General features: G+C 43.8%; 1 protein-coding gene across 1 annotated transcript in view; it reads left to right on the top strand.

Moving 5' to 3' along the window:
• The first annotated feature begins 260 nt into the window (after positions 1-260).
• Positions 261-25,828, top strand: part of nsmfb (NMDA receptor synaptonuclear signaling and neuronal migration factor b) — a 38,028-nt gene continuing 12,460 nt past the window's right edge. Inside the window, exons 1-8 of the mRNA XM_071898460.1 lie at positions 261-331; positions 10,920-10,981; positions 12,784-13,545; positions 14,309-14,381; positions 16,622-16,627; positions 19,382-19,450; positions 23,859-23,911; positions 25,056-25,145. Of these exons, the coding sequence (XP_071754561.1) occupies positions 261-331; positions 10,920-10,981; positions 12,784-13,545; positions 14,309-14,381; positions 16,622-16,627; positions 19,382-19,450; positions 23,859-23,911; positions 25,056-25,145 (1,186 nt within the window). The remainder of the gene's footprint in view (positions 332-10,919; positions 10,982-12,783; positions 13,546-14,308; positions 14,382-16,621; positions 16,628-19,381; positions 19,451-23,858; positions 23,912-25,055; positions 25,146-25,828) is intronic.

Consider the following 25,828-nt stretch of genomic DNA (forward strand, 5'->3'; position numbering starts at 1 on the left):
CGGAGCGCAGCAAACCACACTCCGTTTATTCTCCAGCAGCGCTACTGCGCGCCACACCGAGCCCGGCGCCTCCTGCTCTACATTCAGTAGAGATTTTTAATTTTATTTTATTTTACAGCAATTATGATGAATAATACATAAAACACTTTACTGCGACTCGAGGGGGGAGCACGGATGATTTTCATTTCCCCATTTGGCGATTTTCTCCCTAGTCTGTGGAATGGTCCGCGTTTTCTCTCCTGGGTCGTGTCCACTTCAGCATGGGAACTGCGGTGTCCAAAAGGAAGAATCTGAGGAACGATGCGATATCTTCCGTGGCAGCAAAAGTTAGGTGAGTGTTGTCCGGAGGGGGGGGGGGGGGGGGGTGAAATGCTGGAGAGGAGAGGGGAGGAGAGGCCGGGGTGGCCGAGCGTGCCGCCGCACAGGAGATGCGTCTGCTGCGTAAAAACTCTCCAGGTGGAATTGTATAGTTGGATGTGAATTGAGAGAGACTGTTTGCAAAGCCATACTCTAATTCTCTGGAGCTGCATGTCTGCACTTGGGGAGTAAAACAGTTATACTAGTAGTATAACCAAATGAATTCAGATTTTAATAAGCAGCCACAATGCAATAAAAACCGGTCTAATGGTTATTTTAGATGAGCATGACTAACCTTTAATCCATTAGGTTTAGACTCTCTCGGGCTGCGCAGCTCTAAATCTGTCCTTGTTTCACAATTTCACTTTGCCTCCTGGCTTTAATCCATTCAGTCAATTTGGGTTGTTTTAACTTATCAATTTCTCTCTGATGGAGCTTTGCATTATGAATAAACACAAAGACTACTAGCGATGGGACATATATCAAAACTAAATATATTGGCAATACAAAAATGTGACGCTTGCAAATTATATTATTTGCACTTTGTAATGACATTTTTAAATTGTTATTTACATTCTGGCAAACCAATGCCATTGCTAGAAAGATTTTTGGCTCAGAAATAAACATAATTCTGCACAGTCATACTTTGAACTTTTATTTATTACATCTTATGGTGGTTGTATTGAATCGTGAACCCCATATCGCGTATCTAATCGTATCGTGAGATAAGCAGATCATCCCGTTCTTAATGATTACACTTTTGAAATACTTTGCACATTGAGTGAAAGTAGCCTACATAATGACAAGCTTTGATTTGATTTGTTTGGGTGTCTTTAACCATGCAGGCTGCAGACATGGAGCCTCTACAGTGACTGTGCAGACAAAACGCCTCGTAAACTGCGTGTCAAACTGCGTGTCACTGAAACTACTTTGTAGTTTCAGTGACGGCCATACAGAGACACATAACTTTAAGTGAGTCAGCTGGACTTACGGCGACTTCTGACTAACTCTAATGACATTTGCTCGTGGATCGATCATGAGTCATGCCAGGAAAGGTCTCTCTGGGTGTCAAGAGCGCTGTGTTCCTGGTTTGCAGGCTGCAGCATGACTAATGTTGTACGGTAGGAGATGCGGCGGTCTGTGTCGCCCACTTGCTGACCTCAAAAGCCAGTCTTAGATCCAGCAGCAGAGGAATAAAACACTTCTACACACACACACACACACATGCATGCATACACCTACTCCCTTACTCCAATGCGTGCACAGCTACTCAGCGGTCACACACACACACATGCACACGCCCTTAAACGCATTGACCTTTCCGGCGACTTCCACAGTCACCGCCGCACTCACTTATGCGCGCTTTCTCCCAACTATCTGTCTCTGTCTTCCTCTCACTGTTTATCTGTTTATCACCTCTCTCTCTCTCTCTCTCTCTCTCTCTCCCTCTCTCCCTCCCTCGCTCTTTCACACCCTCACGCTTAACTATCCATAAATCAAGCTGATCACAGTCAGTATCCCAGACACGCACGTGGACCGCAGCCAAGGAAACTATGTGTGTGTGTGTGTGTGTGTGTGTGTGTGTGTGTGTAGCTCCTGCTCTATCGGCGCTCGTGAGCGGGCAGAAGTCGACAGTAAACTAACACGGGGAGTTTAATCGCTCTCCCAGCGTACAATAGCGCTCCCCTGCATCTCCGACAGCGGCTCTTAGCCGAGCCGGGGATTAATAGCGTCTCGATCCTGCAGGATGATCTAGAGTTTATCTGCGTCTCAAAGAGAGTGAATGGGCGGGAGAGAAGCCGTTTGACCCCTCTAACAAATCCAATCCCACGTCTTTGTGTTAGTGTGAATAGCGTGGATTATGGCACAAGCCTGCATGTTTAATAGGGTATCGTACATCAGTCCCTTCAAGTGCCCACCGCGGCACTTCATGTAGGTTATGCAGACTAAATATTGAGGATAGTTGAAATAGTGTGCTAGTTTGTAAGTGATGGTGAAAACAAGCCAATGGTAATATGAATAGAAGCAGGAATATTCACAAAAAGATGCAGCAAAGAAGGTTTCATAGCTGACAGTATCATGAATAGATTGTCATGGGCATATGTTCCAATGGGAATTAATAGCGTATTGCAAATATCTACACATAACGGTGATGTCGTGTCACCTCCTCAATAGAAGTCATTCAGGTTAAAGCTGCACTAGGTCCGTCCAGAGAAACCTGGACTCAACAACGTTAGATCTTTTTCTCTCTCGTCTTTATCTTTGGTATAAAGCATCACAGAGCGTTTACTGACGTCACCTTACAGGATTTCTGGGTACTGAAGTTTTCAAACAGTTACCTTTTGCTGCCATAAGGAGGCGCCAACGTGCGGAATTTCCTAGCGCCGCTTTAAAAAGCAGAAATAATTCCATTTTCCCTTACAAAAGTCAACTTCATGGTAACCGGAACCTTAGGAATCTCAACTTTGCTGTTGGTTACAAACGGATGAGTCACGAACGAACAGGTCGCATCGCCGCTGCCCTGAAGTGAAACCACACCACTTTGTCCTGACCTCATCCCTGACAAATTACACAATGCACAACACGGCTTTAAGTATTTCTGGCGCAGGCAGCTCTCCTTGTGCCTTCAGCTCATTCCATTATTTATCCATCTAATGTTTGTTTTGGCTGCTTGGGTGGCTTCTTGTTGGCAGAGCCGGGTTCATCAGGAGAATGGGGGGAAGCGTCTCGGCGCGTAGAAATGGGATGAAGGGAAGTCTCAGCCAAATGAAATCTGCATTTGAAAATTGGCTGGATTTAAATAGATTGTCTCTTTTGCATATTTGTTCATTGTAACGCTAATGTACGTATCATTTTGCCAATGGATCTTTTTTTTTGTGCTGTAAGAGGATTGTTGAAAGTGAAAGAAAAGGTCAGAAAGGTTGATTAGGACTTTTTATACGTGCAGGGTCTCTCTATCTTCTACTATGTAAGACTTAATTGCATGTTTAATGTCTCCGGCTTCCACTTTTAAGAGACGTGGGGGGGGAAATTAGCTTTTTCACATAGTCCGCCTTAAGCACTCGGTGACGGGCCAACTGCTACCCCATCCCGTTTATGACAAGCCTTTGCAGGACAGCATAGTCTGCTTTGATCCGCGACCCGATAGGAAAGATTACTCGTCGTCGTGCGCGAGCGGTTCAGAGCGAACGGCGGCTTTAATATTTCAAGAATGTTTGAGTCACTTCCAAATGGATGGCGCAGCACAACAGCTTTCAGGCCTTAATAGTTTCCACTCTGGTGAAAATGGGATTTCATGGCCTCTTTCCCTGCAAGACTGTGTGACCAGGAGCGCTGCTGTCCTCATCAGCGCACAGATTAGCTCCAGCCACGGTCCAGCGTGGCTATGAGCTATGAAACATCTGCGTCCCCTCTGTAAAATATAAAGCTGTCAGAATCACTAGCCGAGCCATATGGGTTTTTGAAGGCTGGTACAATACCGATATTGAAGCTACCGATAGCCGACATTCAATATCTTTATTTTTTTATGCCATTTCTGCCTTACTGGACAGAGCACAGTGGAGAGAGACTTGAAAGATGGGAGAGAGGGAGGTCAAAGGTCCCAGGCTGGATCTGAACCCAGGATGCTGCGATCATATGGCATGCATCTCAGTCAGCTAGGATGCCTAAATATTCAATACCTTTAAGTTTGACCATTTTGTCCATTTTGACCATCCCCCAAAATCCTGAAAAAAAACAGATTTTCCCCGATCCTTGTCAGAAAAGCCTCTGAAACAGCATTCAGACCATCATGGGACACTAAAACTCTCCACTGAAAGCCATACCAATGAAATTGTTTTATGTAGGTTAGCAGTGCTTTAAGGCAGAGTGAGGCAGGTTTGTTGAGGACTGTTGAGTAAAATCCTCCCACACAACACTGGAATGTGTTCAGACATGTGAAACATGTGTGTAAAAACACACAGGCTATAAAAATAATATGAGTAAATACATATTGACTAGCTGTGGCCAGGGAGGAACCTCCATCATATCAGAGGTGGACGGCACTGACTGGCTAATAACTGTTTTTTAAAGGGAAACCACACACACAGAGAGACTACTTTAAAGATTTCAAGACATCTATTGGTTAAAAGCTATTCAAATTGCAATCTGCTACTGGCTGATCTAGGTTACCTGTTTTGTCATTGTTCACCATGGATTAGCCAATCGCAACCAAGATCAGCCAATAGCAGATTGCAATTGCAATAGCATACTTTTAACCAGTAGATGTCTCTGTGTGTGGTTTCCCTTTAAAGGGGGATTAAGTAAGTATGACCTTTATTGACCTCTATTGGCGACCAGTAGGAATTGCAAAAACATTGATAGAACTGAAAGGAAAGTGAGTTTTGAAAACCAGAAATCAAGTAATGGTTGAGTCATAGTTATTGATCAACAACACTATCAATCCCCCACAGGCATAGTATGGTCATTTTGTGCTATGGGACAGTAAAAATCTGACTTATTGTCCCTTTAATAAAAGGCCAATATCGGCCCACTATATTAGCAGAACAATACATCGGTCTAACCCCAGCTGAACCTGCAGCTGGAGCTGGCCACTCGTCTGTTTAGATGAGATACTTTACATGTGGGTTGGTGTGTTTTTTTTCCCCAGCGCCTATTGATGAACCCCCTCACAGCCTCTCGGGAGATATGGGTAATTGCCTGACTCATGGCCTTTGTTGTCAGCGGGGCGTAGCAGAGCAACACAGCATAAGTGTTGCTTAATGAAGTCATCAGCCTTTTACCAGCCAACCTTCCCTGTGTGTGTGTGTGCAGTGACACAGAGACAGAGCCAGGGACACTGGCCAGATTGGTGCTGCACAGGGATATTATCTAGGACACAGAGTGGGTGCTGTCTCTTTGTTTTTTTACTCTTCCTTCTCCTTTCCTTTCCTTTCCTTTCCTTTCCTTTCCTTTCCTGGAGGAGGTGAGAAGAAGAAAGGAGGGGAGAGGAATACAGAAGAAAGGAAAGGGAAGGGAAGGAAAGGAAGGGAAATGAGTGGGGGAGAGAGAAATAATCATTTATTCCTCTCCCCTCCTTTCTTCTTCTCACCTCCTCTCTTCTTTCACCTCTTTTCATTCCTTCCCTTCTCTTCCTTTCCTTTATTTCTCTCTCCTCCCCACTCATTTCCCTTCCTTTCCTTTCTTCTGTATTCCTCTCCCCTCCTTTCTTCTTCTCACCTCCTCTCTTCTTTCACCTCTTTTCATTCCTTCTTTTCTCTTCCTTTCCTTTCCTTTCTTCCCCACTCATTTCTCTTCCTTTCCTTTCCTTTCCTTTCCTCTCTTCTCTATTCCCCCATCCTTTCTTCTTCTCACCTCCTCTCGTTTCACCTCTTTTCTTCTCTTCTCTTCTCTTCTCTCCTCTCCTCTCCTCTCCGCTCTCCTCTCCTCTCCTCTCCTCTCCTCTCCTCTCCAAAGTCAGTCTGCTGCAATTCAGATTACTAGCCAGGCCGGCCCTCCTAATGATGGAGGCAAGGCACAGAGCGAGGTGGCCGGCAACCTCCTCATTGATGTGGCTAATTATGGTCTGCATCCTGACTGATAACCTCCCGGCCTGCCGGATGCAGCATGGAGGGCACAGCAGGGCTGAACTTAACAAGTCCCCCGTCCATCAACTGGGGAAATGACTGTGCTTACTGTAATGCTAACATAAGAGGTGATGGAAGAGCAAGACAGATACATGGCTATCAGATATCAGCCAGGAAAACTCAGTGTGGAAGACCTGCAATGAACTTTGATTGATGTTTTCGATTCTTCATATAAGGCAGTAATGTATCTACAGGTTTCAGTGGAGAGTTTTAGTGTCCCATGATGGTCTAAATGCTGTTTCAGAGGCTTTTCCACCCTGACAAGAATACAATTCTAAGGGGAAACACTGAATACCTGGAGTTTTTTGGCATAAAAATAGTCAAATATCGATATCAGCCTTTAAAAACCCATTTTGGCTGAACCCTAATGGATAAAAAGCTCCTCAGTCAGCAGCGTACTTGTTGCTCTGCCTTCATCAGATTGCAAAAAAGTTAACATTCCAGCCCTAACAGCATCTAGCGGCCGTTTAATCATCTTAACACAACACGGTGTGAGGGAGGGACGCTGTTGTCGAGCTCAGGCGTCCCGCCAAATCCAATTTGCTTTTTCCCTGTTTGGGCTCCCTGAAGAGGGAGAGGCAGGAAGAGATAGAGGGAAGAGGATAAGTGGCTAACTGGATGTTTGTGGTGTCAACTTGTTGTTCCTCTCTCTTATCTGATGGAGGTTAGACAGGCTGCAACGTGAGAGAGAGAGAGAGAGAGAGAGAGGGAGAGATGGAGGAAGAGGAGGAGAGGGAGGGATGGAGGAAGAACAGGAGAGGGAGGGATGGAGGAGGGATAGAGGAAGAAAGAGGGAGAAAAGGAGGAAGACGAGGAGGAGGAGGAAGAGGGAGTGGGGTAGAGATACAGCAAGAGTAGGGGAAAGAGGGAGAGAAGGAGGGAGGAAAAGGATGAGAAGGAGGGATAGAGCAAGAATATCAGAGGGAGAGAAGGAGGGATGGAGGAAGTGGAGGAAGAGAAGGAGGGACAGAGTAAGACTAGGGGAGGAGGAAGATGAGGAGAAAGAGAAGGAGGGATAGAACAAGAATAGGAGAAGGAGGGAGAGGAGGGATGAGGAAGAGAAGGAGGGATAGAGTAAGACTAGGAGAGGAGGGATGGAGGAGAAAGAGGGAGAGAAGGAGGGATGGAGGAGGAGAAGAAGAAGAAGGGGGTCAGTGTGGACTCGGGGATCAGAGCGAGGAAGCTGATTGGCTGAAGAACAGAGTGAGCCTCTCTTCCCGGAAATGAGTGTGACACATAAAAGACAGCATCACTGGAAGCCCACAGGGACGTCCTGTAACACACACACACACACACACACACACACACACACTCACATACTTACACACACATATTCATTCAACCATGTATTTATGCGAACACGTGCGTACAGAAGCCCATACATACACACACAAACAAACACACACATATGTGACCATGTATTTATGTCAACCCCTGCGCACACACACACAGACACACTTACACTTTAAGCATGTATCTGTCAATCTCATTCAAAGCAAATAACAATGACACCACACACACAGCCATGTATTCATACCAACACACACATACAGTCCAACAACACACACACACACACACACACACACACACAACAAAAACTCCTGCCTCTCCTTTCTAAGCCTCTTCTGTATTTGTTCCTGTAGCTTTCACCACTGTGCCATTAGATGTGAATGTGTCCCCAGGCGTCGTCATTAGGCCGCACTGTTCATATTGGTCCGCGTCCCTTGCATCCCTCACAGAGAGGCAAGACATATATGACCGGCTTCTACACAACATAATAACATCTTTTTTATGGATCATCAGTCTCCCTTCGCTCCTCATTTAAAACCTTATTTATTACGCCCCCCCCCCGTCACTCCGCATCCCGCTCCCGCTTTACTCTGTTCTATTTCGGTCTTACAAACGCACCCCCCACCCCTTGTCACCGTGTTTCTCCACATGTTTCCTCCTCCTCCTCCTCCTTTCAAAGCCAACCCCACTCCCCTCCCTCTTCCCCTCGTCACATGGCTGAAAACATGCGGGAAGGGGAAAAAAAAAACTCCCAAAAGCGCGGCGTGAGATGCCGACATGTTGAGTCGAGGCAGAGGCCAAGCCGGACGCGTCTTGATGTAGAATGAATTCACATGTAAATATTCTCCGACGCAGGAGCGTTTTGTGTGTTTATCGTCGGCGCTAAAAAGCCCGGGGTAGCGAAAAATACCCGAGGTGACTGTCTTGTCTTCGTAAGCTCATCAGATAACCGCCTCTCTCCTGAGGAGCGTGTCAAGGCTAAGAAGACAACTCCTCGAGAGCCAGAGGGAGATGAATAAGACGTGTGCGTGCATGTGTGTGTGTATGTTCTTGTACTCACAAATGTCACCACAAGGATAGAACGATGAGGCAAATCCATTTCTCACGTCTTCAAGTGGCTCGTTTATTAGGATTAGGACTTGGGTTTAGGGTTAAGGTTACAATTAGGTTTAGGTTAGGTTAGAGAGAGGTTAAGGAATGAATACAGTCAATGCAAGGTCCTCATAAGTATAGTATGTAAGTATGTGTGTGTGCTTAGGGTGGGGTTACCAATATGTGTTTTTGAACGTTGATAGTGAGATTTTTTGTTTTGAAGCTGCCACTAGCCCTACATTTTGTGCCAACATCAAGTATCTTTACTTTTTAATGCCATAAAATTGGAAGCATTCAATGTTTACCCCAGAATTTTATTCTTGTCAGGGTGGAAAAGCCTCTGAAACAGCATGTAGACCATCATGGGACACTAAAAGTCTCCATTGAAACCCAGACTAATGAAGTTCTTTGAGTCAATGGGGAGAATCTACAGTGTCTCAATTACTGGGGATGGACCTGCTGCAGCCCCACTATGGGATTTTAGTTTTACATCAAAATCTCGCCTAGTGCCTCTTTAATCAAACAAACAGAATAGTAAAATGTGCACAAACCAACATATCGGTCTAACCCTACGTGGGAGACGGAGGTTACATACAGGAGTTGAGGAATTGCACCCGTAAGCTCCGGCTATATGAGTTCGGTCCGAGTTGCTTTGGGACGCTGTGGCGCTTTTGTCCTCCGTGTGTGATGCGTTACGCCGTCCCATTTCCTCTCCGCACGCCATATGGAATTTTTATTGGAGGGAGTGCGGGGAGTCAGGCGAGATAGATAAGAGATGATTGCATTTTCCTCCTTGTGTCATCCCTCCCTCCCTCCTCCTCCTCCACCCTCCAGGCTGGGAGGGGAGTTTTCACAGGGAGCATCGCCGCCGCCGCCGCACGTGCCGCCTCATATTTAATTACTTAGAGTGTCGTAGTGGGGAGGCACGGCTACAGCAACAACACAGCAATCCCATTTCACTGCAGCCCCCTCTGAGATTCAACCCTGTGTGTGTGTGTGTGTGGACATGTGTGTGTGTAGCCCATATCTTTTATTTTTCTGCATGCACACTGTATGCAGGAGTTTGTGTGTGTATTCCTGCGTGCAGATGGCAGGAATCCCGGGCAGGAGCGGGTAGGAGGAGAGTGATTATAGGCTTTACTGTTTCTCTAGGTGAGTGTGTGCAGCCTATATGTTTTATTTTACATGCACGCTGTAAGTGTGTGGGAGTTTCAGCAGGAGAAATGTGTTTGTGTGGGTGACTGTAACCAGAACTATTAAATGCTGTAGTACAACTGCTGATTTTACTTGTCTCTTGCCAGCGATACAAAGAGCAGTGGAGTGTGTTTCAGGCAGCGACCTGTAGCGGTATATTATTACTCAAGCATACATTAGAGGACTGCTCAGCCTATCAGCTAATCATTTCATCAAGTGGCGAGGAGGCGAATTGAGCATGAAAGGATTTTCTAGAGGTGTCCAATCGTTTGTCAAGAAATTGTGAAATTTGAACTTGAAATCATTTGCGAGTTGAATCCTTTGATGCTTGGGCCATTGAAACCAATGTAAAACCCATTGGATAATTTCAAAAATACAAGCATGTCGATCTTTTTCTTTCTGAAGATATGCGATATGCCAAATAAAAGGGTTACAATAGTTTTGATTGGCCCCATTAATGGAGCGAGACCTGACTTGCCTTCTGGCTTCAGACGCACCTGACTCTATTGTTCTTTAGCTAATCACCATTCATTCAAGGCTATCCCCCCTCCCAAAAAAGGGTACATTGAACCAATACTGCCTATTGTTCTTTAATGCAACACAAGTCAGATGTCCACGGGGGGTGGATTTGAGCTATAGGATGACACTATTACTGTCTCGGCTGGGGGTTTGGTTCCCACCCATGCTAAAAATGTATGCAGTCATGGTACTGAAAGGTACCAAATGGCTTGTTTTAATCCGAAAAGTCATCATCTTTATGTTTCGGAAAGCCAAGAGCAGCAGGGAGTCAAGTGCTGAAAGAGAATTATATGTATGGCAGGATATAATATTCTCTATGCTAGAGACAGTCTCCCACATACCAATTCTGCACACCATGCCAGTTCTAGTACTATCGCTGCCAATATGTGTGGTTTCATAACTGTGTGTGTGTACGTGCAATTATGTGCATGTGTTCCCTTGCTTTATGGCTGGCACATGTAATGTCACCCTCCCCTATGGGACCTATCAGGGGAGTGAAGCTGGAGCATCCTAGCCGTTTTCCAGCAGCATACTGTCTCCCAGTCGGCGTGTAGGAGTACGCAATTACACTGGTGTGAGAGAGAATGGGCCATAACAGTGTATGGCTTCTGGCCACCGACAATAAAATAGCCTCTTACACACTGCTGTAATGGTGTAATCTACTTGACTGGCAGCACGTAATGACAGACACCCGCAAAGAGGGTCAGCATCGTAGACCTACGGCTCAGAAAGGCCGTTTACGTGCAGAGAGTCCTGCGAAAGCTTAACTGTTTGTGAGTCATTGTGTTACTGACAGCGCAGTCGGCTCGAGGATTAACCGCCGCGCTTGTCGTCTCTCTGCAGAGCAGCCAGAGCATTCGGAGAGTACCTGTCCCATGCGAACCCAGAGAACCGCAACGGAGCAGGTAGGCAACCAGCAGACACCCTTCACCAGTACAGAACACCAGCACAGGACACTAACATACTCCTATACTGGCCAGTATGGCTCAGAAAATCTGAATCTGGGGCTACTGCACTGCCTTGTATAGGCCGAAAAATCCACAAGAAAATTTTTGGGGAGGGGGAGCTCGCACTCACAAGAGAAAAAACAACAAGAAAATCCTTGACATTTGCTAAAGGAAAGTGCAAAAGGCTTTTGAGTTACCCTATCATCACTGCACTGGACTGTCATTTTATTGGTCAGATGCAGAATAAAATGGAAAGTTTGCCTTGAGATGTCTCAGGTTGAGAAGATTTGTCTATCATTTGTGATTGCATCAAATCCCCAACTTGACCAGCCACTTTCAGTATTTTACCAGCCAAATCTGAGCATTTGGCTGATTGCTGGTGTTAATTTTGCACCATGTTGAAGACGCACCTACCCCAAAACCACCCCATATGACACTAAGTACCACCCTTATGATCAACTTGCACACATTTTTTGTCCTGGATGTGTTGTCCTGTGTTGTTTATTGTGTAATATCTCTTATGCTGTCTTGTTGATTAGGGATCATTAACAGATGAGCATCACAATGGGTCAGCATAATAACAAAACAAACCATATTTTAGATGCAAAATAATATTGGAATGTGTTCTTTGATTGGTAGGCTATATCATAGATGTAAAAGATTGAAAGACTGTGAAAAAAGGACAAACTGAACTAAAACTACTGATCTAAAACTTCTTGAAAAATGTTTTAAAATGAAATAAAAAGTCTATGTGAAATTAAAAAAAAGAGAATGAGGGCAAAGATCTTTTGGCTATTTTTACAGAATGGTAATTGAAAAATACATTTAAAAACCTTCAAAAATACTAAAACTAAAACTGAAACCAAATAAAAACTTAACCAAATCTAAAAATCTGTAAGAATAAATACATAAACTAAAACTACCAAGCCCACACCAAAATTGAAATAGAAACTGAAAACTACATCAGAATAAAAACTAATGAAAAATCTCAAATTATGATAACCCTTGTTTGGAGGCTCTATTCGATTGTACAGTTCATATTTGGCTGGTAAAAATAACAAAAGTGACTGGGGAATTTTGGAATCCATCAGCCGCTCTGTCCAATAGCTGAGAAAAGTGAGTTTTCTGCTCAGTTAATATTAGTATCTCTCAGTATCCAGCATGTCCCCCTAGCTGTTTATCCAGTACGTCACAGATTGCATCAAAAAGCTCATCCCTCCCTTCAGGCTAACAGTTATTTACAAGCCTGCAGTGTTGCATCTGGCTCTGCTTGTCCTGTGAGAAGATGCATCCATCCTCCAGGACACTCCAGCATAACACCGGGCTTGTGTTTCTGCCAAAGCCCTCCATCTACCAGCTTATCCATCTCCAAATCTTTCCTCATTCCTCTCCTCTCACTTTTCGCTGCTATCCATCACCCATCTTTCTGCATTTCATCCCCCCCGAAAGCTTTGTTGGCTCGCAAATGTTTACCGCGCTGCTGCCAAAGCCGCAAGTCTTGAAAACCGACCGACTGCCGTCTTTTCCTCCCCGTCTCTCCTCTATCTCTCTGTTCATGCACATTTACATTTTCGGCATTTATCTAACCAGAGGGACTTACAATGAGTGCATCAGTAGAACAAGCTCCAGTTTCTAGATCACCAAAAATGACAGGCAGCTAAAGTTAAGGAGTGCCCTGGAAACATAAAATGATCATCTTCTTTGATCCTTCTCTCTGTCTTCCTCCCCCTTCTTCTCTCCCTCTCTCCCTCTTTCTCCAGATCATCTGTTGTCTGAAACTTTCATCGGCCAGGACTCCGACTCCCCAGACGTCAGCCGCTTGCACAACAACAACCTGCCACCGCAGAGCCACTGTTTGCCCATAGCTAAGCCCAACCAGTCCAACCAGTCCCAACCCGGTCCTCAGCCCCAAGCTCAGCCCCAGGCCAGCACCCTCCAGGCTCAAGTCTCCTCGGGCCCCTCCAAGCGTCGGCTCTCCGTAGAGCGCAGCCTGTCCTCGGAGGACCAGCCGGGTGCCAGAGCGCCAGAGGGGAGCGTGGCGGTGAAGCCGGCCAGAGTGTACACCATCACCAGGGAGGGAGGGATGACCCTGGGGGGCCGCAGCAGCGAGGAGAGCCTGGAGCTGGAGGTGCTGAAGGGCTCCAGGGAGCAGCCTCTAACCCAGGCCCCCGCCTCCGCCAGCCAACACCAGTCCTACACCAGCCAACCGCCCGCCGCCGCCGCCCGTGGTAGCCATCACCGTGGTAGCCATCACCGCGGCAACCATCACCACGGTCAACAGCATCAGGGAGGCCCAGCGGCGGCGTCGCAGCCGCTGCAGAGCTCGGGGAGCGCCCACAACATCCGGGACTGGGGGGTGAGGAGAGGGGGCGACTACACCCCGGACTGCGTGGCCTGCATCCGGGCTCCGTGTCAGAGCCAGCGCTCCCTGGACCTGGACACCTCACCGCGGGACGGGGGGAAACACCGCAAGAAGCTGGAGAGGATGTACAGCGAGGATAGAGCGTCTACTGAGGACAGGGGTAAAGACAGATGATAGATGGATAGTTGGATGGATGGATGGATGGATGGATAATGAGTATATGGGTGGGTGGTTAGATTCATATGGATGCATATAGAGGGAGTGAGGGAGGGAAGGAAAGGGAATTAGATGTGCACTTCTGTCCATCTGTCATTAGAACTTCTTGACCAATTTTCAGGTTTTATAAGATAAGATGAAACTTTAATGATCCCTGTGGGGAAATTGGGTAGTTGCAGCAGCAAAATAATAATAATAATAATAATAGGATACATCAAAGAAAAACAGAATATAAGTAAGAATATAGAAAATGGGGGGTATTAAACATAATGCAACTGACAATTTTAACACTAGTATAGCAAAAAATGGCAAAATTACATCAGTAGAGCATCCTGAGACAAAGACAAAAAGAATGAAAAATATTTACGATATAAAAATATACCCAAAATATGAAGTATATGCAGTATAATATCAAAATATATTTCTGTTGTCAGGTGAAATCCTTGTATCTCCAAAATGTCATCTTAAGAAAAAACAGCTTTGTTTTCAGCTTGACAGCCTTGCATTTTTCAGTTTATATAATTGGTTTTGAAAAGGTTTAGAATGTTACTATAATTGAAGTTAAAATCACTGGAATTGGAGTTTGTTTCACCTCATGCTCCCTTGTCAAAATACATTCTCTGACCTCCTCCGCTAATTGTAAGCCCCGTGTTTGAATGTTCCGCTTGGTGATATCACGCCTTCCTTTTGTCTCCTGTGTTTTGCAGAGGACAATCCTAATAGCTGGTTCCCCAAAGAGAACATGTTCAGCTTTCAGACAGCCACCACCACCATGCAGGCGTGAGTATGGGACGGAGACCCGCCTTCACTCCCACGCTGTGCAGCACTGTGACTTACCGCACCACCGCTATATGAGCTAGAAAGCCAGCTTTTCTCTCCCATACCGTACAGCACTGTGGCTTTCACAAAATGGACCGCCATGAGGTTTTCATATTCTTTCACACATCTCTAACTACGGTAGGGTTAGACTGATATATCAGGCGGCTATTGGCTTTTTGGAGGACTTTTTGGAGGTTTGTCCCATTTGTCACCTTATCCGGTATTTGAGAGGATTGGAACTAAAATCATCTCTGTGTCTTTGGTAGATAGCTCTGTCTGGTGCACATGCTAACGCTTTAGTATATGTTAAATAATTGTAGGTGACTAACATTATCCAAAGTATGAAGATAGACCTTTCAGTATCCAAACATGGTATTAGTTTTTATTCTATGGCCTGTAGATTCATAACTTCTGAAAACAAAATCTCAATCCTCCTCAAGCAACAGCGCAAAACAACTTTAGCTGTCTTGCTAACTTCACTCACTGCCTTTGTAAACAAAACAAGTCACGCTTTAAGTGTCATTCACGTGCAGTCTTTTCGACAAATTCCATGTCTATTTCGCCAATCCCCTCAAGAAGCCTGCCAGGTTTAGACACGTTGTTGAAAAGTTTTCATTTTCTCACTTTTAGGATGCTAATCGCCTACGATTACTTAACATACTGTATGCTAAAGTGTTAGCATACGCGTCAGACAGAGCTGTCTGCCAGAGACACAGATGATTTTGGTGCCAATCCTCTCGTCATATATTAGGTACGTTGACTAATAATGGGCCAAACGCTGAAAAAGTTGGTGTGGTTATTTAAGGAGCTGCTACCCACCTAAAAGAATTCCATTAGCCTGGCTTTCAGTGGAGAGTTTTAGTGTCCCATGATGGTCTAAATGCTGTTTCAGAGGTTTGTCCACCCTGACAAGGATAATACTATATTCTGGGGGGAACAATGAATATTTGTAATTTTTGGGGAACTTTGACGCCCTGTAATTGGCAAATCTAAAGAATATCGGCATAAAATATAAGCTATGGTCAGCTTCAATCCAAAAATATCGGTCGAACGCTATTTCTAACACACACTGACAGACTGTAGTGTGGTATAAGGGATGGGGGGGAGCTAGGGAGTGTGTGTTGGCCTAGACAGTTCATTGTTCCTCTCAACACACACACAGCAAGAATCAGATACAAATACACACATGCATGGATGGATCACACACACACACATGAACCCCCTCCACTCTTTCGACTGGTTAATTATCACCTATCACCCAGAGCTAATAATTATGACCCTCGAACACACAAAGCTCGCCCATCATGATCTTTCCCCTCGTCTCTCTCTCCCTCTCCTCTCCTTATGTTCTTGTCTCTCCTCCCTGTCCATCTGTCTCTGTCTGCCCATGTCTCCATTATTAGGGTCAGACTGATATATGGGTCTGACATTGGCCTTTTATTAAAAATTTGATATCGGTGCCATCCACCTCTGATATGATGGATATGACACAGTTTGATTGATTACATATTTATTGTAGATTTGATCAATACTACACTGGTTGCCTACGGGAAGGCCTTAAACTGAATTGATTCTACTGCAACATTTTGATCAGATCCCGGAGGCAGGCATGAATGTTTTATTATTATTATTATTATTATCATCCTGGGTTTCAATAAAGATTTTAGTGTCCCATGATGTGGCTTTTCCACCCTGACAAGAATAACATTCTGGGTGAAACACTCAATACTTGTAATATTTTGCCATGAAAATGGTCAAATGTAAAGATATTGAATAGCAGCATCAAATATCATCTATGAGGGCTTCGGTCTAAAAGTAACGCTATCGGTCTTCAAAAATCCATATGTGCCTGACCCTTGCCTCCCTGTCATCTGTGCTCCACTCTTCTTCACTCACTCCTCACTTGTTCTCACATTTGATATCCCATGTGCATGGCCTCATTAGACTTTCTGATGTGTTCTGCCAAAACGCTGTCCTTGCTCGCAGATATTTCGAGTGGAGAATAAGTAGGAGTATTCCACTCAAGGTTCGCTTTGGCTCGCCGTGTCCTCACGCAGCCGACTGTGGAAGCTGCAGCATGAAACCGTCTCTGATGTGTATGGAGCATCTCTCTGGCCCCGACGCTACTAACTTCTGTTTCTTTTCTCTCTTTTTTTCCCTCTCTCCTTGCTGTGTGGCTTCTTTTCCGACTGCGGCTGTAGAATATCGTGAGTAACTCTCTCAACCGCCCCCATTGTTCTTCCTTGATGCTCTTCCTCTTTGTCTATCTCTCTCTCTCTCTCTCTCTCTCTCTCAGTTAGGTAACATGCCTTGAACCCTTTCCTCATGTGGCTTTGTGTGATTCTGTCTGGTGTGTCCTTAACCCCTTAACCTCAGTGTCTGCAGGACTGGGTGTTTGAAGTTATAGATTCACTCAGCAGTCAACTATACAGTAAGAAGCAAGCAAGAATCAGTGATGCTGAACCCACTGATTGCACTACACTAAATTTCCTACATTCATGAGTTGCGCTATTATCAATATGGAACGGTGTCTCATTTTTAGTTATCAAGTGAAAACGTTCAGAAATTAATAAATAATGCACTGCTCTTTAAATAAAATCAAGGTCCGTACAGTGACAGTTGAAGTGTTCTTTCATCTGTTACACACCAACGCAATGCAACAGCGATGGCTTTTATTATATACTTAATGCCTGCCTAAAGCAATGTGCTTATGCAATCGTGTAAAACTCCTGCAACCATTATAAAAAGTACATTTTGTAAATGTAGTGCGTAGCCCTAAGCAAAGCAATTATGTCATTTTCATTGTCATTCACTCTCATGATAGACAGAGAGGATGATGACCAGGACATATTGCATAAGGATATGTATTCAACTAGCATTAGTGTTACACTATTAGGAAGGCCTTTAAGGACTTAAATTATATAAACAGACACACACACACACAGAAAACTGAATTTGGATTATCACTAATCAAATGGGTCCTATAAATCAGATGAAGAGGTAAAACTTAATGCTATTGTCTGGTGAAAACTTCCTAACTCATCAATTTTGGTGATTTTCTTTGAAGGATCAAATGGTCCTCCATGGGTTGAGAAAATTCTACGACCCCTGGGCTCTTGAAACCCTTTCAAAATCCTTTGGATAATTTACATGTAGCATTTTAACAACAATACATCATCATCACATTCATTTTAAGAAGTTAGTATAATCACCTTAAACAAACATGACCATCACCCAGAAGATTGACAGTTTCTATTGGCTTCTACACTGCATTTTACATTGTGTGCCATCAGGTCTGATTTTGCAGGAAATCTGCTGGGTTGCTTTACAGCACAAAGGGATATTGCTTTATGGCACAAAACAGGAACAGTGCGGTTCTTCTAGTGCAAACAGAGCTAAAGCTTTCAGAGTTTCTGGCAATGGCAGCTGGTGGAAAAGAGTGAAAGGCCGATGGAAAAATAATTTCCAACATGTTTATCCTCTTCAGTGGTCTCAAGTCTGAGAAACACTAGCAGTAACAACACCATTGGTGTAAGACAGAGGCTACCAGTGATGTCCACCATGATCTCAGTTGTTTACAGTAATTATACCAATGTACCATGATTAATTTGACAGTGATATATTGATGTTTAAAAATGCTACACATAGCACCTTTTTGGGGGAAAAACGATGGTCATTATTGTAAAAATAAAGCTACTTTTCATTGCAGTCCCCAAAAGCTGACAATTTGGCAATGCAAAATTTGTACCTGGCGGCAGTGTTTTTCAGGCTATTGGATAATAAGTACTGTGTAGACTCCAACAACTTCATTATTAGCACTGGCAGGCCCAGAGCCCATCAGCTGTCGCTCTGCCTACCTGTCTGTCATTAACCCCAGACTGCAGGACATGGCTTCATTTCTGACATCCACTGTCACTGATGATTCTCATTACGCCTGACGCCCTGTCATAACCATTGCTATGCCTTTTGGGAAAGGGACACCCACGTTGATAAACTTACACACTGACAAAACGACAGATTGATCGACAGGCGGACAGAAAAAGCAATTAAATTATAGTACTTTAGATTCCAAAATTACAGACAGTCAGCATTAGGCCGATACTGGCCGGTTATTAAAAATCAGGTATCCGCCAGTTGTCCACCTCTGATAAGATGGATATGATGCAGTTTCATTATATTTAATATTAGGATGCTGTTTCAGAGGTTTTTCCACCCTGACAAGAATACAATTCTGGCAGAAACACTGAATACTTTCTTTGAAATGTTTTGGCATGAAAATGGTCAAATTTAAAGCTATTGAATATCAGCACAGAGCATCAGCTACTATTGGTATTGGCCTTCATAATCCCATGTTGGTTGAACAGTACAGACCACTACAGTACAGTAGTTTAAGCATATACTCATATATATATACACATAAGGATAGGCGGCTTGGGTAGTATCCTGTGTACTCGACTCCTCAATGTCTGTTCCTTTTGGCCCCTAACTTCGTGGTCCTAGTGTGTGTGTGTGTGTGTGTGTGTGTGTCTTCTGCCTCTGGTGGATAAAACGTCCCTGTGCTGCTGACCCTAACCAAAGTTGACCCTAAGGCTTAGCAAACCTTCCACTAACCCCCTTGGACTTACAACCCTTCACTACGCCCCACCCCACACTGACTGGAGCTTTACATTTATGCCCGAACCCAGTTGTACCCGATGGACTTAAGTCTGGTCAAACTGAATCTCTCTTAACTGCTTGGGTTTTCAGTCAAATATTGCTGAAAATTGGGCGATTTCAGGCTTAAGTCGAGTTTTAACTCCTAAATAGCAAATGTAGTCAAATTGCTCCTAAATAGCTAATTACTCCTTGGGTCAGATTGGGTTCAGACAAAAATTGTTCGGGTTTAGGTCAGGAACGGCTAAACAATTTGAGTCAAGTTTATGTTCCCCCGATCCAGTTAACGCTTTGACACATCCTGGCAGGGCTTTCCGAGGCATTGCTGAGAAAAAGAGGCGGAAAAGAGAGCAGGAGGCAGCTGCCATGATGGAGAGGTACCGTGTCCTGGCTGTCCTGTCCTGTCCTGTGCTGTGCTAAACCCCCCTGTTACAATCCCTCCTATTACACTGCAAAGAAATAACTATCTTAACAAGTCATTTAATCCCACATTAAATCTAAAAATTCTGCAAACAGGCAGTTTCACTTGTTTCATGGATTCTTAATTGACAACAAAGCTGATGAACACAGAGGCAAACCTAACCAGTCTTTGGACAAAAAGATTTCAATATAGCGCTGATGTTCCAAATGAAAGGCTACAGCTACTGAATTAAAGGAACATCCATGACGTTAGCTAATATTAGCAGTCAGCTACTTCATGTTGTTAACATTATATTTGTCCAAACAAACCAGGTCTAAGTGTGTAGTATCAGATAAAGTGACCTAGTGCTAGGCTTAGCTAGCAGACACGGCTAACACAAAACAATTTGACCGTCAAGCGCTACTTAGGATATTAAACCTGCAATAAGCGATATCAGACCTTATAACCAAATCTGAAACTAATGTGTGCTATGTGGAGATTTCAGACATAATGATATAAACCAATATCCACACAGCAGCAGCTGTGTTGCTGTTTTCACCTCTTTTCTAAAGCTTGTTGTCAAATTCCGCTTCTGAATGAAGCTCCTCCCGCTCCGTTAAGCAGCTTTTCATTTTTTTAAAACTAGCTTGTCTCCTCCCTCGCTGTTTAAAAGCAGCGCTCTCCCCCTCCCATCTCATAATATAGAACCTCCTTGCTCCCATCCCTGAAAGAAATTCTCATAATGGCAGAATCGATCAAGCGAGTAAACTTGTTAAACTAGTAAACTTGCTACCTGCCTCTTCACTTGTCATTGTGGGACATGTGACCTTCAGAGGGAGAAAGATCTGGCAAAGTGAGACTGGTAACCGGTGGCACCTCTCAGCAGGTACGTTTAGCTTAGCTATTTGCATTTATTCTTCCAATTGTCCTCCGTAGTGCAGAGGCTTTGCTGTGTGTTATTTACAAATGTGTTGCAGTTTCTGTCGCCTTGTAGTGGTCAGAAAATTTCGCTTATTGCAGCTTTAAGCAATTAGCATATTACCAACACATAAATTAAAGACTTATAATGCTGACAATTATTAAGAATTTGACCTGGTTGGTGAATAAAGTGAATATCTTGAAACAAGGCAGAATATTCCTCTTTCAACAAAGTCCAAGATTCAACCAAATTCTTCAAACAAGTAGCCTATAGATTTGCATTGGAATAATAAAATTTCCACACCCTAGTGGCAGATCTTTTTCACTTTTAAGAAAAAAACAATTATCTTCATCTCTCACACAAACAAGCAAACACACACTCTCTGTTTTTCTGCTTTTATGGTCCCCTCCCCTCCCATACCCAAACATATTGAATCACCAATATCGAACCTCTCACTCTTCCAGCAATCCTGATGATACAACGGTTATAGACGCAGACAATTGACTCTCAATATCAATAGTGATTTTGTGGTTGTGTGGGTGTATGTTAATCAAATCAGTTCTACCCCTCTCAAAGCACACACATTATGCAAATACACTGGATGGATTTTTCTTGCTTTCTTACCCCGCGGAGTATGATGGTCCACTGTTACCATTTGAACATTTACTGTCGTTTTATATGGGAAACAAAACACTCCCTGCATTGCAGTCCTGAGCTACTCTTACACAACAAATCCCCTTTCTTTGGTGTATGTAACAGTGTCCACTGGTGTGTTGCTGCCATGAATCCCGGAGGCTCTGGGTGGCAGCTGTAATCAGCATTCCTCATTGGACTGAACACTGGAGTGTGAAGGGGGTCCATCAATACGGGGCTGTAGCTCACTGCTCTGCAGCTCACACTCAAAGTGAATGAATGAATCAATATTTGGCACTAGAGCTCCCTTCCACCAAGGTTGAAACGTGCCGTTCGTCGCGTCAGCATGTGTGTGTGTGTGTGTGTGTGTGTGTGTGTGTGTGTTGCAAGTGCTCCAAACAGCGCAGGAGTGTTGTACAGGGCTGCGTCGTGTACATCAGCTTTCCGAATGCAAAGCTTTTAATAGAAAGGTACATCACAGTTAGTTTCACAAATCGCATTATGCCCGTTTGAATAAGCAAGGCATTTTATTCGCAAAGCTTTTGGGAAAAGGTCACGACCGGATTGAGAGGCTCGGATGAGACGGCGCACTGGTGTACATGCACACACTCTCACACACACACAGACAAACATGAATTTGACTCGGTAGTCGTGATGTGAGGGTGTTGGTGATTTTAAAAGCTGTTGTCACTCAGTATGGAAACACTGACTGATGGATCCCCCTCTCCTCTGAGTCATCCCTCTATTTCAGGCTGCGCCTTCACAACCACTGGAATCAACACTCAATAACTCCGACGCCTTCCGCTGACATGACAGGGGTTTTATTTGGAAAGCCTTGAAACTGCAGTCTGGATACAAAATAATTTGCATCACTGTAGATAAAAATTGCCAACATGAGGGTTTTGCTTCACATTTTACTTTGACACTTTGATTAGCCCTGCTGCTGTTTGCAAAAAAAGCAAAAAAATGTCATCCACCTCTGATATGATGGATATGGTGCAGTTTGATTGATTGCATATTTATTGCAGTTGTTGTCTGTGGGAAGCCGTTAACCTAAATATTTTGATCAGATTCCACACAAGTGTGCATGATTATGTTTATTTTTATAGGTTTCAGTGGAGAGTTTTAGTGTCCCATGACAGTAAATGGTGTTTCAGAGCCTTTTCCACCCTGATAAGAAAACATGAAAAATTTTTGGGGGAAACACTGAATACTTGTAATTTATATTGTATATATTATTGTATTATATATATGTATATATATATATTATATTATATTGAAAATATTGAAAATGGGCTTTCAAAGACCCATATTGGTCGAACCGTAATGTTAAACCTTGCCCAAGCCAGAATGGCCTGAAGATATTGCACTTTGTAATGTTACAGGAGTTTTACAATGCTGTAGGTGACGTCACGTGTACTCCGTGCTGGAGGAACCGCTTGGATTCATTGTGAGACAAGTGACAGAAATGCAAGTGACTGAGAGGGCTACTTGTACAATACTGAACCAGCACAGTCAGACAAGCCCTGATGAATAATGAAAAGCCGCGTTTTAGGCCTCACATCACTTCTCCCACTTGCTACCACTTAGGGCTGTTTCTCTTCTCTGTTTCTTCCCCCTCCTTTCTCTTTCATTCTTTCTTATTCTCTCCCCCCTTCTACTTTTTTTACTGGTTCGAACCATTTGATCCCTTTGATCCCAGTATTGTTATGGGTGAACTGAGAAAAAATCACACTTGAAATCCAGACGTTTGTTGGTGATCAGGGGCATGACTCCTAACTGTGCGGATGTAATGCCAGGCACCCAGCTGTGCAGAGAGAGAAACGGCTCGGGAAACAGGGAAAGAGTGGGTGAGAGTCGACTAAAGGGCTAGAGTTCAGTCTGAGAATTGCCGATCACTGCTGATAATTGAACATGAATTGAAATAGCCTGCCTGTCTTGAATAGTCATTTAAATAACACCGAAAATTGTTGTGGTGCTTTTAACAGATTTCTTGTCCAATGTGTACTTTCTTAGAAGAGTTTATAAGGAGTTTGATACAATATAACGTTCAAACACTCATCCTATAAAGGCTGACTTTTTGGAAATTTGGCCTATTGGTTATGACACAAGAGGATTGGCACCAAAATAATCTCTGTGTCTCTGGTAGATAGCTCTGTCTGGTGCGCATGCTAATGCTTTAGCATACAGTATGTTAAGTGTAGGCGATTAGCATTACCCAAAGTATGAAGATAAACCTAGTAATCCAAAGTTGGTATTGGTTTATATTCTATGGTCTGTAGATTCATAACCTCTTAAAACAAAATCTCAATTCACGTCATTAGTGAAAGTCCATTATGAATCAACAGTGCAAAAACTTTAGCTGTGTAACTAACTTTGCTCACTCCCTAGTTTAACCTGTTTTATCGCTCTGAGATCGAACCAAAAATACAGTTATAGTTATAGTTTTGGATGTTTTTATAGTTATCGTTGCCGTGGAAACACAGACATTCTATTTACCTAGTAACCCTTTAAATCTTTTAATAGTTATCGTAAATGTGAATGTGCCTTTTAGGATAATGCTAGTCGCCAACGATGCTAAAGCGTTAGCATGCACACCAGACAGAGCTATCTACCAGAGACTTAGATTGTGTTTTTTGTACCAATCCTTTCATAAAATAGTGCCACATATTGACTGAACTACAGCTCCAGTTAGGATCCAAATTGTTTCTCTCATCTGTCTCTTTGATCTGTGTCTGTACAATGAATATATTACAATGAATATATCTTTTAATCTGGCTCTCTCCCACAATCTTTATCTCTCTGCCTCTTTCTCTTCTTTCTCCCATGGTAGAAATTTCCGGAAACACCTTAGGATGGTGGGAAGCCGCAGGATGAAGGCCCAGAGTGAGTTTTTCAATGTATATATGTGTGTGTGTGCATGTGCATGCATGTGTGCTGTACGTTTGCATGTATTCATGTGTTTTTGTGCACATGCATGTGTGGCTACAGTGTCTGCCGTCACAACATTCATATTCAATTTCATCATAATTTACATGTGCTCTGTTCATGTTGTGGCTCTCTATTTGCCCTGTTACAGTATAGTGCATGTTTAAGCCTTGCATTGCACTGCAATAATGATAAGTCATTTGAGGGGAAAAGGGTCATACCTTAAAATACATTAAAACGCAATTCCTCAGTGTTGTAGAATCGTGAAGAAGAGTCGCTGTCTGAGCCTAGTCCTTTAAACCCTTTTTGACGACCGTTCGGTTAGTGTTGTATGATAATGTGTGTTGTGTGATTATGTTAGTGAGTGCGTGTTACTGTGAGCGTGCATGTGTTTGTGACTATGCACTCTTAAAAAAGGATGTGTCATTTTTAGCAGATCCATGTGTTAGTTCAATGTGGGATGATGGACACATTTGTGTCATTTTTTAAAATTTCCTCCACACAAAATACCCTCCTTAGTGCCAAAACAATGAGCTACAGGATGTTGGTATCCAAAGAGTGTCTCTTTCTTGCTTTCCTCCTCCAGCTGGTGTTATTTTTTTCATTGATCAAGTGAGCGCCACCAAACTCTACAGAGTACAGGATCTGTCCATTTGTTTGTTCATTTGTTTTGTCCATCCGTTCATCACACATATAAGCCTTAGACTTAGTCGCATTTAGGATTACTTACCATTTAGCTTTAGAGCTGTTACAAGTTCTCATTTTCTCACTTTTGAGATAATGCTAGTGCAATTGGCACTCAACATAGTGTATGCTAAAGTGTTGGCATGGAGCCAACTGTCACTCAACATAGTGTATGCTAAATGTTAGAAAGGAGCCTACTGTCACTCAACATAGTGTATGCTAAAGTGTTAGCATGGAGCACTGGAGCCAATGATCTACTGGGGACACTTGGATAATTATAGTATCTATTCTCATCACTTAGCAGCTAAGTTGACCAACGGGACAAACATTTCTTGCATTCCTTTAAGAGTGTGGGTTGATTAGCTTCTGGTGGTGTGTGTGTGTGTGAGTGACTCTCTTCCCCCCCAACTCCCATCAGCCTTCGCCGACCGCCGAGCCAAGAGCTTCAGCCGCTCATGGAGTGACCCCACCCCCGTAAAGCCCGACTCGCTGCATGACTCCAGAGACAGTGAGTCGATGCTCACACACACGCACGCGCGCACACACACACACACACACACACACACACACACACACACACACGCACTAGCACACAGATGAACATGCACACGTATTCACACAGGCAAACACACAAACACATGGCTGTTTGCAAACATACAGGCACACACACAACACACAAACACAAAAATGCAGACACACATGCCTAAACACACACACACGAGTGCACTCACAAATGCATACACGCCTGCACCAAGACACACTTCACACATACACACACACACACACTCAGTGTCAGTCTCTGATGGTGTCGGTGTGTGTCCAATCTGTATCGCTCTATGTAAGTGTTGCGTCGATCTCCACTCTGCCTGTGTGTATGCGGTAACTCTACTGTACTATATACAGTACCGCATATATGTACCATTATCATTCATCCACGTCTGTCCTCGTCATTCAACCTGTTGTCCATCTGCCTGTTGCTTTGTGTTACCTGGCTGGGTGTAAACGGAGAGTTATCGTGTCGTTTTCTGTCGTTTTCTGTCTGACTTTAACTCCTCCCTCCCTCCCCTCCTGTCTGAAAAAACAAAAAAAAACAGGTGCAACGCTTTTAAATGGAGCGCTCTCCTCTCTAATCTTATTTGTGTGCTATCCTTTCATCTCTCTCTTTGTTCCTACGTGTGTGTGTCATGTGTG

This window comes from Centroberyx gerrardi, chromosome 8 (assembly GCF_048128805.1).
Source record: "Centroberyx gerrardi isolate f3 chromosome 8, fCenGer3.hap1.cur.20231027, whole genome shotgun sequence".
Classification (NCBI taxonomy): domain Eukaryota; kingdom Metazoa; phylum Chordata; class Actinopteri; order Beryciformes; family Berycidae; genus Centroberyx; species Centroberyx gerrardi.